The sequence below is a fragment of the Vigna umbellata genome, chromosome 6 (genome assembly GCF_029865625.1).
Source record: "Vigna umbellata cultivar VRB3 chromosome 6, Vumbellata_1.0, whole genome shotgun sequence".
NCBI lineage: Eukaryota > Viridiplantae > Streptophyta > Magnoliopsida > Fabales > Fabaceae > Vigna > Vigna umbellata.
The window spans coordinates 13,847,841-13,865,470 of NC_142170.1; the positions used below are offsets into that span (position 1 = coordinate 13,847,841).

At 32.7% G+C, this 17,630-nt stretch overlaps 2 protein-coding genes across 3 annotated transcripts; one reads left to right on the forward strand and one right to left on the reverse strand.

Moving 5' to 3' along the window:
- Positions 1–2,212: 2,212 nt before the first annotated feature.
- Positions 2,213–8,451, reverse strand: LOC124843832 (uncharacterized). Its single transcript, XM_047320658.2, has 7 exons — positions 8,191–8,451; positions 7,971–8,104; positions 7,019–7,108; positions 5,930–5,982; positions 4,879–4,981; positions 3,629–3,733; positions 2,213–2,697 (listed from the first exon to the last, which is right to left on the reverse strand). The coding sequence occupies exons 1-7, from the start codon at positions 8,414–8,416 to the stop codon at positions 2,674–2,676; spliced, it is 735 nt and encodes a 244-aa protein (XP_047176614.1). The 5' UTR covers positions 8,417–8,451; the 3' UTR covers positions 2,213–2,673.
- Positions 8,452–9,205: 754 nt separating this feature from the next.
- Positions 9,206–14,744, forward strand: LOC124843831 (DNA double-strand break repair protein). Of its 2 annotated transcripts, XR_007029314.2 has the most exons (6): positions 9,206–9,336; positions 9,539–10,087; positions 10,199–10,353; positions 10,678–10,754; positions 10,842–11,090; positions 14,070–14,744. XR_007029314.2 is itself a non-coding variant. In XM_047320656.2 (5 exons), the coding sequence occupies exons 2-5, from the start codon at positions 9,549–9,551 to the stop codon at positions 10,923–10,925; spliced, it is 855 nt and encodes a 284-aa protein (XP_047176612.1). In that variant the 5' UTR covers positions 9,206–9,336; positions 9,539–9,548; the 3' UTR covers positions 10,926–11,184. The 2 variants fall into 2 exon arrangements, 1 of the variants encoding a protein (XP_047176612.1); XM_047320656.2 differs by lacking the exon at positions 14,070–14,744 and having other exon boundaries at positions 10,842–11,184.
- Positions 14,745–17,630: the final 2,886 nt, after the last annotated feature.

Here is a 17,630-nt window from a genome sequence, read left to right on the forward strand (position 1 = left end):
TTCAAAAGGGTATTTAAATTTCTAGAGATGTAAGTCTGAATCATTGATATTGCCAGGTTATTTTATGAAAGCATCAGAACCTAATTAATGGCGTCACATTGGCGGTTTGCATTTATTAAGTAATAGAACAGCAAGATTGTGTAAGGGATTTCTTTTTAGTTGAAAAGTTTCTATCGTGCTTTTCTCTCGCGCACTACGTTTATTTTAAAGTTTGAGCATGCATGTGTTTTGCTTTTCAAAATATATAATTAAGATAGAGATCATGGTGCTGCCTCTGCAATTATCATTATTCATTTGATTGAAATTTCAAAGCAAAAGCAATCACTTTTTTGGTTTTCTCTTTTTAGTTTCTTATGAAGTGTTGTTGGGGTGGTAGATGTGATGAGTTTTCCTAAGACAATTTGACTTTCTGTTGTCGAAAGCTACAAAGCAAGCAATTCCTTTTTAGTCACTGCATCAATGTCAATGCTTATTTTTGGATAATTTGTTGGTAGGTATTTAATTATAGTAACACAATATTATCAGAATCATCAAATTTGGCTGGATTGTGAAGAGTATCAAGGGTCTCTATTCTCATCAACCACCCTTTAGTCACTGTTAAACAAACTTTTTAAAGAAAGCCAAGTTATTGTAATTTTTAATAATTTTAATTTTAATGATCATACATATTGAACATACTCAAGAATATGACATCAACCTTATCTTATTCTTTTTATCATTGCTGTCATGACTCGTTATGTACATGTATACCAAACCTATTTATGGTTTGTGAAAGAGAAGTTGTGTACTTCAAGAGCATAAGGAACTTGGCCCGAGAACATCATGTACTAGTTGAAATCTTTATGTTACTTTTTTGTTATGTCTGTCTGAAACCAAAATGTTTGACTGTATTATATTCAGTTGACATAATACTTGTATTTTTGGTTCAACAATTGTGTCAGAATACTATATGAAGTTTTGAAGTTCCTGGCCAAACGAACTACTTATGGAAAACTCAATAAGCAACTTGTTCTTTTCCTCTTACTCATGTTGATATGGGACCAACCACATCTTCTTCTAAATAAGGCACATTTTTTTTTTCTAAATGTTGTCAGTTACTGACTCAATGAACCAAATGTTCAATTAACCACACAAAACTGTGCATGAGGATAGCGTTGGCCAAGTATGTCCTTATCAACCTCTGGACCACCCTATAAAAGAAAACAAATTCTGCAATTGCATTTTTACGAAAAAGTAAAAGAGCATTCGTCTCTTAATGTGATAATGATGCTGCACAGTGTCAGCTTCACTATGTACAAAGTGTATTAATTTTATTGAGGCGAGAGTATAATGTAAAACAAGTAAGATTGCAAGGCAGTTTCGGTGAGGTGGAGAGAAGGTAAAAATTTTGAATTTGGTTAAGTGGGACCAAGTCTGTCGACCAACACAACTTGGTGGCTTAATAAGGACCTTCTTGGCATGTGGAGGAGGAAAATTATGAGGGTAGAGTGTTCATTGTGGGTTAGGACACTTGAAGCTAAATATGAGTGTATTAGAAGTATAGAAAATCTTGATCAATGAAGAGAAATGGACGAGAGTGATAATGATGATGCAGTAGAATAAAATTATAATATATAAAAGAAGTCAAACTTAATTTTATTGAGTTGGTTTAATAAGATTAAGGTAAGTGTTGTTTCAAAACCTTAATATGATTTGAAAACCATGTTTCATCTTTTAAAGTGATGGGAATGTCATGTATTTAGTATGAAGTGTTATCTGGTTGGCCTTCTTCATCCAAATGAACACTCATACATATACAGCATCAGATGATAACACTCACACCCTCTGTTAATTTTCATATATACTCGCTTTATCCATTACCTATGTCACACATTTTCCTTCTTGGATAGATTTTTACACATCTAATTTTAAATATTATATTATCTTTTTTTTTTAAAAAAAACCGTCTTAATTTTGATTACACACTCAATGATGTGATACTCAATTCTTGGAGTGTGTGTTCGTAAATTTATCACATTTGTTTACATTTTTTAAAAGGTTCCTCCAAATTATCTTTTGCACTAATTGTCCACAAATATTGTAACTATGGAAAATGCTTTAATTAATTAGATGAAAAGAGGATAGAAATTGAAACTTTAATAATTTCAAGAGTATAGTACAAGTGAGGTAGATAAATTGCTAATAAATTTAATAGATTTAGTTAACTGCGGAGTAGATGAAAGACTAGTAGAGGTAATAATTCCAAAGTAATAATAGTACAAGTGATGCATTGGTCTGACGTCTTTGGTATTCTACTAATTGAATTCACATATGAACCTACCAACTCAACTAAATTCGAGCAAAATTTGCTAACCCTAACAGAAATCTACCACACTGAACCAAAAGTTTCGCTGCATTACTTCCTTCTTCTGACTGAACCCATTTGAAAAAGGATAAATTGCCAGCAAACTATGGTGCCACAACCTCCATAAATACTGTTATAAAGGAGCTTAGAGGCTTCTGATCTGACCTATATGGCACAGAAAGATATGCTGTTGGAATGTGGTTGTGATACAGCATCTCCCGCCAAAGTAAAAAGAGGAAGTCATATATGTTTTGTAGATGAATACATACGAACAAAATCTTCAGAAGTTGTTTTGCCTGCTCATGTGGGAGATTGTCTGAAGATCATATTCATCTGTTGTTCAATTCATCTGCCTAGAAGAGGAAAAGAAAGGCAATTATCAGCAACCTATACAAGAACAGAATACCATATGTTTGCCAACACTCGACAGATAGAGGCAACATCATGAATGATCAATGTTCAAGCCTACTACATAAGAACAACAAGAAAGAGTTGCCTGAATTAGTTAGATATGTTGTTCAACAAATGCAAAAAAACAATAACCTTGTTTGAAACATCCTATTGATGCCTAGCAAGGGCAAGTGGGCCAGACCCACGCCCAATTTTATAATTAAAATTAAAATGACAAATAATTTAAAGATTTTTTTTTGCATTATGTGTTTTTTAAAAGATATAATAGTATTGTAATTTAAAATCATTATCACTTATGAATTGATTTAAATGCAAATGTAGTAATCTTTTCCTTTTATAATTAGAAATATTTACATGGTTAAGTTATATATTAAAAAAAAAACACTGGTGGGCTTGTGTTCTCTAGTGGGGTAGACCAGAGCTCTTAGCTCGTCGTGTTGTTGGCCCACCATAAAAAAGGCCAAAGTGTCCCCTTTGGCCACCCTTTTGATGCTCTCTAAAAAATCTCATAAATCTCTTTATTGCCCATGTATGCTATATATGTATTATAATGATGCATTATACAACATCTTGCTACAACATAGTATTATTAATTCCTTCCCATGTCCTATCACGTTGAACAATCTGGTAGCAAGTAGCAGGAAAACCAGTTCATGACTCTGTGCATAAAGATTTGGTTAGTCAACAAGAAGTCAAACATCCCAAAATACCAATCGTTTTTTTTATGTATATTTCAAATGCCAGTTTCTGTCGTTTCTTGGTTAATTCCAGTTTTATGCGATAATAGAGTCGGTTTCTACCAAATTTCAACTGGGAAAGCAGAGATTAAACGAGAAAAATAATAGCAAGCGGGAGTGGATGCATGAAACTTACTATTATTTCTTCAATATTCAGAGTCTCTGAAGAGTCAACTGAGAATCCCAACTCTAGCATTAGCTTTTCCAAGCGATTCACATTTGTCAAATACAGATAACCAACCTAGTTCAATGTCTGTGTCAGAGAACAGGCTGGAAACAACTTTCAAATTATAGGAAATAACTTGTTTCAGATTATTCTTATTAAATACTCTGATTTTCGATTACAAACGAACAATAACAGTAGATGGATATGTAGCAACGCACATGCAAGAAGAAATCTCAAAGCATTAATGTGGCAACTAGCCCTTATCCTTAACAGTTGACTGCGCTACATAAATTGTACAAATAAAACAATCATGCTAATATTTCATATAAGCTTTGTTTCAAAGAGTAAGGCTGCAGCCTGGAAATACATGCATAAGCGCTAAAAAAATGATAGCCGTTTCAGTTTGAAATACAAATCTTTAGCATAGAATCATACATTAATGGTCACAATCAAATTTGACTAAAACCAATCACAACAGTCCATATATGATTATATGATTAAGATTTGTTGTTCTCAAAAGAATTACTTTCAGGCTTAAATGTGGTTTTAGTTCTTTTGAAATACCATATTTTCTCATTTGGACTCCCATTTTTAAAAAGTTATAATTCAGTCTTCATAATCATACTTTTTACATTTCCTATACAGTTTCTTTGTTAGTCTTCCATTCACTTGGTTAATTAGAGTTTACATGTCTCAGAGGAATGGAGGACCAAACTTTTACTTCGATCTTTTTGGACCCTCCAAATATCACAGTTCTTCATGTACTCCCTCTTTTCTAAAAGGCTGTTATCCACTCCTTCTATGTCAACTGTAGCGACCAAACTTTAAATTTTTTTAAATGTAGGCCCCAAAATAAAGTATGATATAATATTTTTTGTAGACTGAGAAAATAATGTCAAACATAGGAACCAAATTTAACACTGACAAACAGTAAGAACCAATCTGTAAGCATGTTTCATAAAAGGACTAAAATGAAAGATTTTTCCATGGTGGATTAAAACAAAAAATGTATCCAGAATAGGGAAGATTTTTAATTTTATATATATCTATCTGTGTGTGTGTGTGTTTTAATAGTAATCTCAGCAAATTATCATGTTACAGTTGTCATCACCATTTTAGAGTTAAACATATATATAAAGGAGATTCTCAAGAATCAGATAGCCATTTTGTGCAAGATTTATATCAAAAGAAGAGAAAATTCATAGTTTGAAGGCACTGACTAATGTTTCTAGTGAAGATGCTCTGCTATACACAGCTGTACCAGCACGTTTTTTGGTCTTAGTTTTGCTGGAAACTATGTTTTTTCCCCATCGAAGAACATCCCTGCAATAAAGATCATTAAAAGCCATAGCCAAAACAAAAAACTTAACAGATTTACCAAGATCTGCCAATTCCTATCATGCTGGGAGTGTAATCAATCCTGTATTGAACCAGCACTACATTAGCATAATTGAAAGTCAGTTTCTTTTCCTTCTTTCCTTTTTTGCAATGTTTACTGTCTATTGGCTCCATCATCACAATGGTTCCATCCAATCATCACCATGTACAAACCATGAGACAGACTGAAATGTTAAATCTAGATATAATCTCAAATTAGAACATAAATTTGATCTAAAGCTACCCAAACCAGTTTTTTTTTTTCTTCGTTTTTATTTTTTTACAAAGATCTGAGTTCCAGGACCTCAAGATAGACTTTATAGGAAATAGTAGAATCTGTGAAATGAGTTTTTATGATTCAATAGCAGTATTATTTGGACTCATGCCATTTAAACTAAGGCTCATGGGTGTAGATCCGTCTGGTGACAAACCAGAATATAGCTTTGTACTAAACAAGGATGCAATCCTTTTGTGGAAAATTTCAGTTCTATACCAAAACCAGTACTGAAGTGTCCAAATGACTTCAAGTTTGAAGCATGCCAAAACATTTATAAAGCAATGTGCTAAAACGGCTACAAAAATGAACCAATACGTGTATCGTGGTTTGTTCAATATTTGATGCAATAGTTGTATAAATTAAAGGGATTCCATTAGTAATTGAGATAACAGAATAATTATTTCCATATCAATTAATTTTAAGGGCATTTTATTTTGTAACGGAGGTCTTTATTAACCACCACTGTAATAGAGGAGTCCAGATTCTCTACTGGGATTTTTGGTGCTATCCTCTACTGAGCACTTAAAATACACTGATGTTATAGAGAGACACAGTAGAAAATTCAAATTCGTAACTAACAGAGACACCATTGAGACCTAAAAGTAACACATTCTAACCTCTCCTGATCTGATAAGAAGTTACTTTCAAGAAGTTTCTGCAGCAATGCATCCTGGAATGAAGAATCCATAAACAGTTTAGTATATGCTATAATTCGATTAGAATCACATTTTAATTCATTAGTAACAATCAATAAAATTTGAGGACATCACCGCCCATCTGTAGCAAAAATTAAAACACTTGCAATGACAACTAAGATATGTAATTCTAACAATGAAAAAAACTCATTCAACAAATTCAGCCTTGGGAGAATAGTTTCTGAAGTTTTCAAACCAGAGGAAAAAGTGTTAAGCACATGATTTTATAACAAAAATTTCAGTAGTGTTGACCCATATTATTTAAGAAAACTCTGAAAAACACAGAATTTTTAAGACAAACTAGTTTTAGGAGCATGTGGTTGCTCTTTCTCGTTTTCCTTCTTTGTTTCAAATACTAATATCCAAGAACATATTACAGAAGAAAATTAACTAAAAAGTAACTTACAAGCTTAAAAATTATAGAATTACCAAACAAATTTAACTTTAAAAACAAAGCTCTTATTTTAAGTCTTATGTTTAACTTTAAAGTACTTTCAAGTTATGAAAAAGTTGGGCCAAACGCCACCTTAGTGAACTTCTTATGTTCCCTCCTTGAATTGAACTCTATTATTTTCTGCTACTTAAATCATATCTCATTATCATGGTTCATGATTTACTTCTGGTGATGAAAGGATTTACTTTGTACAGCTTAACACTATGTATGGAGCAAATCCTATATGCATGTAAAGCTATATCAGTATTTGCAGAGAAATCGTGAATAGTACCGAAAATTGAGAAAGGAATAAAGTATAACATTATTCAAAACAGAAAGATCTATATGTCTATAACAGTAGATCAAGCTAGAAAAAGTACATAAATAATTCCTAACCCTCAATTAGGTGAAAATAAAGTCTGACAGATTTATAGATTAGAAAGAAAAAAAAAAGAATAATGGAAAAAATATATGCCCATAAAAGGTACTATTATTCAAGATTTAGCATGTTACTTATCTACTTCCATTGCATATATGATACATAAAGATAAAATAAGCAGTAAGGAAAGAAAATATACTTGAGCCTCACAACGCACAACTGCCATAACCCGAACATTGTATTCTTCAATACTTAGGGGAGGAAACAAAAAGTGCCTACGAGCGTATAGCTGCATGTTCCAAACATAAGAATTGTAAGAATTTCACTGAATAAGATATCTGGAAGTTCTAAAAACATAAGAATGGTAAGAATTTTAATACATAAATCTTATAATATGAACTAGGCAAGTCTATTGACTGTGTTCAATTGCATAGTGGATGGCAATTTATAGTTTCCATCAAAAAAATTAAAATTATAATAGATTTGTAGTCTTATTAAAACACTTGTGCTTGGCAACCAAAATTTTGTGGGTAACAAATTCAATACTTGACCAGATACCGTATTTTTAATGCATAGTATATTTTAATTAACTCTGCATTTCATCAAAGTAGTCAAATTCAAATTTGTCAGGTTTCCCTTTTAGTCCAGAAAGCACATTCAGTCTTAGTTGTTGCCGCTTAACAATACACAAGAAAAATTACTTATAGCCATGGTTTTAAATTGTGGATGTGGTCATTGTTTTATGTTGCAATCCTTGACATTGTGGGAAGCTGCAGGAAAATGCAGTTGATGCAGCTTAATCTGCAATTGTGGACCACAATTTAAAACCTTGCTCTGGCTATTGCATATCATCGATGTTAAACAGTGCTTGCATAACTTAGGCATTAGGCACGACCTCATGGCTAGTACTCAAAAAGACCAACTTCCTTGAGGAAAATGCTCATTTGATCGATAGGGAAATCCAAAAACAGAGTGCTAAAAAACATACCAAGCTCAAACTTCAAGTGGCAAAGCCCATTTGTGTTCTAATAGTGAATCATTAACAGAATTTATTCTTTACTTTTTCAGGCAGTCATAAATATAGTTTTCCAAAAACACAGAGAATGAAATTTGGAGCGAATAAGCTACTAAAGATAAGCACCAAAACAGACCTCGTATATGCAATCGCCGATGTAAGCCAGAGTAGCAGCGTTAAACACAGATCGAGGCTTCACCACTTTTGGTGGAGTTGGCAGCCATTTCTCATATCCCAGATAAGTTTCGTCTTGCTCTTCTTCTACATGAGCTGCAAATATGTATATGATTACTATGAAACATGGAAATTAAAGATAACTGGTAACAGAAAGGAGGAAGAAAGGAGGACAGAAATACCTATAGTGGGGAGAGGAGTCGCGCGCTTGAGAAGATCAGAAATGTATTGGTCCCTCTTCCGAGTAATCGGTGCAGCGGAAGAAGGAGTGGGAGTGGAAACGATGTTCTTCTTAAGCTTTCTGGGAGCGTTGGGGTTGTAAGGGAGTCTCTGTTGCGTGTCCCACGAAGCTCGCACTGCAAATTTCAGGGAAGAAGATAAAGATGACAGAGATAACAGAGTTTCCATGGTGGCACAACTCAAATTCACCTTCAACTCACGCTGTTGATATTTCTACATCGGGGTTTGCTATTGGCACCCCCTTCGCTGTTCAAACCCCCTGGTGTGTGTTAATTTTTTTTTTGTCCATTTGAAGATTTATTTGTTCATAAGGATAAAATGGAGATAAAAATAAGTTTTTATTCAAAATCAGTTTCTGATGGTATAAATAGTATAATGGTATAAATAAACAATACAATATAAAAATATAAAAAATAATTATTATCCATCATTATCAATATTTTATTTAGTAAAAGGATAAAATAATAAAACCTTATCTCATATAAAAATAATAAAATTTTATCGTATGAGTAACAACGTAAATATATTTATTTATTTTTATATATTTTTGTTTTCCAATTTTATTCTACTTTTTAAAATTAAAATAATTATATAATCGGTTTTATTTTTTAAATTATATTTTTAAAATTAAACAATTTTGTATATGATGATTTTTTTAACTTAACAATTTTTAAAATTAAAATAGCTATTTTAAAAAAAAAAATTTATTATAATAATTATTTATATTTACTTTAAATTAATATTTTTTATCATAAAGGCACGTGTTTTCATTAATAAATAATAATAATGATTATTTGGTTTATATTGAAGATATTAAAAAAATTAACAAATAATTTGGAAATAAATATAAGAAAAGTTAGAGACTAGAGAAGAGGAAATAAAAATAGATGAAACATAAGAAATGCTATTTACTTATTTATTTATTTATATAGAAAAAGGAATATAAATATTGGTGATTTAACGACGCCGTAAGAGCCAAATTGATCGATCCTCTTTATTTGTTGGAGTGTGGTTGCTTTGTTGGGTTTTGGTATTGGCGTTCTTTGTTCCATCGCAGAAGACCCTTTCCCCTCTTTTCTTTTCACAAGGTTTTTCTTCTTTCTCTCAATCATCAATTCACTCTATGCATCGATTGAATTTTTCGTTCTTTTTCGTATAATTTATTTAACTGTTCTTTTCTTTCGCCTTTTCCTCGTAATTGTAATATTCGTTTTGATTCTCAGAATATAAAAATGTTTGCAGTTTAATTTGTGACTGTAATTGCAATTTTATCTTCGTCTATCGTTTTAGGTCTTTTGACATGGCATCAAGGCACCGTGTTCACAGAGAACCCTTGAATGGCAGAAGGGGGTATCCGCCGGATGGGCCTTATGCTCGCGGGCCTCCGATGCCGCGGCCCCCGCCTATTCCGCCTCATCCGGCTGTGCTGGAAGAGGAACTTGAGTTTCAGCATGCTGAGATGCGGAGGTTGGTGGCAGACAACAGGAGGTTGATTGATGACCGCATGGCGTTGCAGCGAGACCTTGCGGCCGCGAAGGAGGAGCTTCATCGCATGAATCTCGCAATCGGTGACATTCGCGCTGAGCACGAGGCGCACTCGAGGGAGCTTGTTGAGAAAGGCATGAAAATGGAGGCTGACCTTAGGGCAAATGAGCCCCTGAAGAATGAAGTCATGCAACTGCGGGCTGAAGTTCAGAAACTTAATAATCTGAAACAAGAGCTGACAGGGAAGGTTCAGACACTCACACAAGATGTTGCAAGGTTACAAGCAGATAATCAACAGATTCCTATGATGAGAGCTGAGATGGATGGCCTTCACCAAGAGCTAGTGCGTGCCAGGTGTGTGCTTCAGTTGCTGCCAGGGTTTTCATTCTCTATTGTCAAGCTCTTAGATAGGTATCTCCACATATGTTGCTTAAACTAATAATTGTTTCATTTTTTGTTTCACAGAACCATGGTGGATTATGAAAAGAAGGCAAACATAGAGTTCATGGAACAGAGGCAGTCCATGGAAAAAAATTTGGTTTCCATGGCCCGGGAAGTTGAGAAATTACGTGCTGAGCTTGCTAGTTCTGATGGAAGACATTGGGGTGCTGGTATGTCAGGTATGACATTTCAAAAATATTTATAATTTTTTTAATCATTTACATGTATATATTGTAAAATATATAACAGACACACATCAGAGTAGTGTCCATCCAGCCATGCTATTGCCCACTATAACATTATTGGGGTTGGCCACTGCATGTTGCTATCTAGGATTGATAAATGTGATAGACCACCAATCTTGAAGTGTCTATGCATCATGGCTGAAAGCTGATTTCATTAATCATTTAAAAGCTAGCCTGAATCACATAGTTCCAGTTTGCACATATATTATCGTCGTTCTTTTTTTCATATTATTTTTCATGTTTGCTTCATTTCTGAAGGTGGGCAATATGGAACAAAATTTGGTAGCCCAGAGGGTTTTCCAGCTCCGTATGCAGATGGATATGGCGTTCACTTGGTATGTGCTTTCCTTAATGATTTTAGATTAAGCACTCTTTAATTTGCAGATGGGTATGGTGTTCACTTTTAATGTGATGATGTCTAGGGTTCTGCAGAGAAAGGTCCTCTGTATGGGGCGAGTGCTGCTACAAGAAAGGGACATGAGAAGCCTCGCATGAATCGACGTTGAAATTCAAGTAATTACTGTTGATGATGAAGAAAGGCTTGCCATCGAATTGCCTTTTCTGTTAGCTGGATGGCGGAGATTGAGTTTGATGTCCTACTGTGTATGCATGCAACACCAATGGTCATTTTATCTGGAACTCTGGATATATTTAATCCTAAACTGGCATGTGTAGGTTTTAGTGTTGGTTTTCTTTTTCTTAGAAAAAAACATTACTGCAGTATCTCTATGTTTAAAATTCAATATGACGGATTTCTTCCCTTTATCTATTTTCCATTGATACATATTTCTTGTTTCAATTATGTTTTTGGTTGCTATTGTTAATAGTATTTCTCATTTCTTATTCTGGGTAAAAATATATTTTTGTGTTGACCATGAGCTGGAATGAAGCAGTGTAAGGTTGAGATTTTCTATATCTCTTGTGATGGATAATGTGGGCTGAAGTTAAAAATGAGGGGTTTGTCAAGCTAGAATTATTAGAAGACTCTTTCATTATTTATTTCTGCTTTCAATTGTTTACCTTGTGCTCCTTGTTGAAATCTGGGCAATGTTTTGAATGAATGCTGTCGCTGTGTGCATCTCATGTCAAGGATTATGGATTTGTGATTTTGGAATTAGTCCTGTTACTTTGGCAGAGGACACTGATTGAATGCAGAGGAAATTGGAGAATAAATTATGTTAGGCTATATGGTTTACTCAAGTTCAAAAGATGAGAACTTGCTCTTATTCTGTGATTATAGTACGCTTTTGTTAGGATTAAGCGATAGATCTAAAAGTTTGTAACTATTTGTAAGATTGGATGAACCTTCCTGAGGTGCCGGAGATGGTGGTGGCAAGGTGGATTACATTTAGCTGTAAAAAGTGTACTGCTAGCAACTGGTAATTTGGTATCCTCATATTATTGGGATATACATCTGGGAATTGCTTGTGTTGCAAATAACTGAGGTGTATATAGGATGCCTTTTTCTTGGAGATGAAGTTGCAAGCTGGTGAACTTTATTTTGTTTCTTTTCCTGGAAAAGTTGCTTGTGTTGAAGGGGGTTGTGCTCACATTTGGAGGCGATTTATGCACCTGCACATAATATTATGTTTCGGAGTATTGAAGCATTTTTAATTCCTGATTTTCTTTCTTTGCCAAGTTTCTGGTCATAACTACTACTTTTTGCTGGCATGGAGGGGAACTGGTGAAATGTGTTGGTTTTGTCATAGATGGTATTAATGATGAATGATGAGACATTTGCATTATAAGGCTGTAACAGTATTGCAGGAACATGTGTTTTCCTCTTCAGATAATTTGGCATTCGGTTATGTTTGTTGATTTGAGGAAAACTACTAATACAACAGATGTGGATGGAGATACATATATAGAAATATGTTGTAATTCTGTTTAGTCTTTCTTTAGAAAACCTGAATTGTTCGCTTAGACCTTTTGGAATTTGACAAGTTTTACCTTGACTGTCGAGGGTTTACCACAACCCTTCTCCTTTATCCAGAATTGGGAATGTCTGAGACTTATTGGTAGGATATGACTTTTGTTGTGAATTGTTCAGTTAGACCCTGGGTGTTTTAAGTTGCAAATACTATATGGAAGTTGATATCGATTACAAGGTATTATTGTACATGAGAATCTGAGTTCATGGTGGTGTCACATTTGCTCAGCAAGAGAGTAGTGCTATAGTGTTTGTATTGTTCTTGCAAACTATTTATTTGAAGTGGACCAGAAATTGGTTGATGAAGGTAAGAGAGATGCTAATAGTTAGTTTACAAATTTGTCTAGGTTTAGGATTTAAGAACGATGGTATCCAATTTATCCGATCTTAAATATTGAAATTTTGAAAGAGAAAGAAATTGCTATCTCATACCATCACAAAGTTTCTTGTTCTTTATACCAAGTTGAGGTGCTGAAATCTCTTTGGTCAAGGTCCCCCACAATATGAAAGCTTCTCGTATTCACCATGGAATATCAGAAGAAAAGGCTTCGAGCCTGCAGTATGTGTGAAGGCCAGCTGTTGATCAGAAAGCTCATAGGCAAGTATTCTGCTTCTCTTTATCGGTCTAAATGATGTAACAAATCTAGAACATGCTATTTGTTACCCTGCTGCTTACAATCATGTAAGCTTTAGTATGCTGCTTAATATGAAACTTAATTGTTGCACACCTGAATTAGAGCATAGTAGGGTCAGATCATTTCAGATTTTGTTTGTAGTGATGCCATCTAGCCAGAAGTTTGAATATTAATGATCAAGAATTTAAAACTTAATTCTATATTAGTGTAATGATTTAATGCAATGCTAGCTGCCAATGTATCCTATTTAAAGTGTTAAGAACTTAGCTGCATGCCTGGAGCAGTCTGAAGTTGCACGGTGGAAAATTTTCTATATGTAATGCTCCTATAGATCTTGATTTTTCTTAGACTGCTAATACAAGCAAAAAGGAACATTCAATATTGTTAACTCCTTTTGGATATCCAGACCACCCAGTTAAGTTGGGGCACATTATTGCTAAAGTTCAGAGTTTGCAGCTTATAGATTGCATTTATTTCCAGTGGCTGGTTGGGCATACTGGTTGCCATTGCTACTTTTCTCTGTTAGAGATTCGCATATGTATGTAGCAGAATTTGGAATTTTCAAGACTACCTAGTTAAAGGGCAATAAGGTTCAACTAGTTTATTTTAGGTTATATTTTAGTTATTATTGCTGACTTGAACACGATATTACGATTTGGAATTTGCAGTCTCTGGAATAAGCTTGACTGAAGGAGACAAGATGAACTGTCAGCTTCCTTAGTGAGATAAGTAGATAGGATTAATCAACTTCCACCTAGATAAATAAATAGCGGCATTCATTTCATTATAGGTAGTGCTTCAGTAATTGGCCTCGGGAATCTTTGGAGGTTTCTGTTACATTTTCTCAGAGCAAAGGATGCTAGTAGTCTTGTGACTAAATTCTCTTGAGATTTGTTCGATTGTCATACATAATGATTACTTTTTTTTGTTCTGATACTTCTATTTCTATATAACATAGCTGGGTTCTTTCACTTGTGTTTTGTTATACTTCTCGTATATTTTCACCTACTGCTACTGAACTTTGTATGCATATTTAAGTTTCTTGTCATTTATTTCATCCTAATCTTTTATTTATGTGGTTGCAGATGAAAAGCTGGGAATCTTGTTTGGGACGGAGAAGTTGAGACAGCCCCATGCATATTTGTTTCGAAGAACACCATTAGGTTCTTTGTTATTTCAAAATGCGAAATCTGTTGAAGTTTTATCTGGAACAAAGAACCATTTGTCACTGGTGGATGGGTGTATTTTTCCTGGTCGTGATGGATTGAGATAATGGTACTAACACGACTTTGTTGGGTTGGATCATCGTATTATGAGATTGGAAATGAAAGCATTGGTGGTAAGCATGGATGGTTTCGGTCAAATTTACAAATGTTAGTTTGCTAGATGGATCATGAGTCCATGCTTAAGACGATGCTTACTATGTTTTAGGGATGCCTCTTTTACACACTTTTTTTTTTTATGTTCTCATGATTTTGCATTAAAAGACATTCATGTTGCAATGTGTAGAATAGTTTCAATGCGAACCTACTACACATTGCGGACGACCCGGGATCATCATTGATCAAAGCCTTAGGTTCTCATCTTCTGATCAAAGCTAGTCAACAGAGGTTGAGAGGCTATTTATGGTTGATTGTAATGCACTTGCTTGTGATCGTGCGATTGCGGTTTGGTTGTCATTGAACTAGGTAGCCGTTACTTATTAGGGTTTTTATTATTTTAAGGTTTATAAAAGTGGTGGCTAAATTGCTTTCTTTCTATTATTGTGTATTTGTGCAACTAATTCATTAATTTCATATATTGTTTTCTCACCCCTTTTCAGCTGAAGAATATTTGGTATTCTCGTTGAATTTTACATGCACAGATGCACCAACATTGGACCGTCTCCGATTTGCAATGGCGAATCTTAATTGGAGCAGTTTTATTTTGCACAAACCATATTTCGCTCATATTCTACTGCATATTTAAATGGAGAACTTAATGAACAGGGTTCTAATAACTTTCTTTTTAAAATCAGATATGGTTTTGATATTTTCAAGGATCAACATGTCATTTAGCATTTAAGTTGTTTACGATAAAATGAAATTGGGTAATCGAGACAGCATCATACTTGGAATAAACGTATCTGTAATTGTTTATTTATTTCAGGCTTTGTTCGTTACGTTTTATTCACTCGTTTCTCGTAATATTTATTTTTTTTTGAAAAAAAAAACGATTTTGAAACATTCGATTTCGAATGAACATGATTTTGAAAAGAAATAAGAAAAATATTTCTTATTATAGCATTTTTAGAAGTGCCAGGTGTACAAATATAATAATAGATCTTCGATAAACCTCAGTAGTTGATACCTAAGATATTTTCAAAAAACTATATCAAATTAAAGTGCTTATATATACTATTCAAGTATAAATTAACATCTATTATAATTTTTATCTTATAAAACAGAAATAAGGTAATCTTTTATGTTGATTATATGTTTACATCATTTTCTAAAAATTTTATACAGTTCGTTATATTATATATCTTATGATGTTAAAAAGATGAATTTAATACATATTCAACTAAAAATGAATCACTTAATGAACTAAAGTTTTTATAAAGTGACTTACAGTCACTTCTAAGAAAAAAGCTTGAAGTCAGATCCTAAATAAATGAGTTATGGTGAGATTTTTATTTTAATTCTAACTGTTAAAAATTCAGTCTCACTACATTGTTTACGAAAAACCTCAATAAAAAAAAATACCTTGATAAAAAAATCCTTCATAGATATCTAACAGTGAGATCTAGTTAGAATTTCTTAAATAGTAAGATTTTAACTTTAAAATAATGTTAAAGTAAGATTTTGATCTTTTGATATAGTTATGTTTCAAGGATATTATTGCTTTTCGCCTTTAAAATTATTAGCAACCCACTTTAACAAATTGTTTCTAACATATATTCTATATATAAGTTAAAAGATGTTGTAAATTATACTTTAGAAAAAGGCACATCATTAAATATTTGAAAGTTTTAAAAAAAATTATAATTTTTGATAAATTTCAGCTATTAGTATGATTTGTCAATATAGTAAATGTTAATAGATAGTATATTTATAAAAGAAACGTGTTAGAAAAATATGTTTTTAACATTTATTTTATTATTTTTGGTGCAAGATCTAACTTACACGACCCTTTGATTCATAGTGTAGCTCATGAAATTTTGAAATGAATAAAATACATCAATGATGAGGAAAAATCTCTCTTTTCAATTATTACTGTGTGGAGACTTCATGTTTTAAGTAAATTGGCAACATGGTAGATAATTAAGAATGATAAGATTTGAAACCACTAATACTGAAATTTGATACCATCTTTTTATCAGCAAATGCCATGCAAAAATCCTATGTAACAATATATGTGTTCTTAAAATTGAATCCAATTATAATTGAAAATTGATTTATAAAACGGTTAATCAATTAAAACTGACTACTTTATTTATTTTTTGTTTGGATCTAATTGTTTTGGTTTGATATCAAGAACTGAAAAACAACTTATTTTTTCGAAATGGAATATGATATATTTTAAAATAATTAATAAGTAACAAACATATACAATTTCATATGATTGGTTTACTGTTTAATTAAATTATATTTTCAACATATTTAGCTTTATAATAAAAAAAAAGAACAGATCAAAATACAAAATATCGTTAAAAGATTAAATAGACAAAATTAACTTTTTCTTTATTCTTACATGAATTTTTCATATTCACTCTATTATAAACTAATTTTATTCGTATTATTATAATTGCGATAAACCAACAATTTTTTGGAGTAAAAAAACAACTTATTTAAATAAACATTAGGGTTAATGGTATGAAAAAAGTTATCACCTAATAGAAACTATTAAATTAGATAAACAGTACAACACTACACCATGAAATTGACTTCAGCTTCTTCATTCAACAGAATTATCCCTTGAATGCAGGAACCCGTTTTCAGTTTCACAAAGAATCCTGAATCAACGCAGATCCTAAACTGCTGTGTTGAAATGGCATAGCAAAGTTATTATACAAGTTAAATAATCATCATTAACGGAGGAACTAATCTATGTTACCTTTTTCTATTGTTTCATCTTTCTCTTTTTCCTTTTATCACTTTGATCATGTTGTAAAACCAATTTATAATATATAAATAAGTATAAATCTTATCTTATATACTTAATTTATAAAATTGAATTAATTTAAAGTCTAATTCTTTATTAATCACTTTCTGAGTTTGAGATAATTAATTTTCTTAATTGCTACCAAACAGTGGTACTAATCAAAACCTTCGGAAAATATGAGAGAAGAAAAGGAAACAGATACTAATGACAGTGACAGTGATGCTGATATGATAACACATTTGCCAGACCACATTTTGGACAACATCCTTCTCTTCTTACCAACTGCTGATGCTTAATATCATTAGACAGGTAGCAATCTGGAAATAAAAATTCTACTTCTCCAAAATGGTTACACATTACAAAGTAAAGCAGGATGTCCTAATTATTGATTAGTAAAATGGTTAAAGGGTGAGCATTTTCACAGACAACTTAAATTATGGTGACACACTTTCTTCTTTTGACATGTATAAAGCCTCCACTTTCTTCTTCTCTAATCACTTATT

Bases quoted from the DNA above. Each gene is read 5' to 3' on its own strand.
- LOC124843832 (XM_047320658.2), bottom strand. From the start codon at position 8,416: ATGGAAACTCTGTTATCTCTGTCATCTTTATCTTCTTCCCTGAAATTT. The intron at 7,109-7,970 runs GTCTGTTTTGGT...TGGAACATGCAG, and splicing joins TCGGCGATTGCATATACGAG to CTATACGCTCGTAGGCACTT. The intron at 2,698-3,628 runs GTAAGTTTCATG...TTCCTCTTCTAG, and splicing joins TGAATATTGAAGAAATAATA to GCAGATGAATTGAACAACAG.
- LOC124843831 (XM_047320656.2), top strand. From the start codon at position 9,549: ATGGCATCAAGGCACCGTGTTCACAGAGAACCCTTGAATGGCAGAAGG. The intron at 10,088-10,198 runs GTGTGTGCTTCA...TTTGTTTCACAG, and splicing joins CAAGAGCTAGTGCGTGCCAG to AACCATGGTGGATTATGAAA. The intron at 10,354-10,677 runs GTATGACATTTC...TCATTTCTGAAG, and splicing joins TTGGGGTGCTGGTATGTCAG to GTGGGCAATATGGAACAAAA.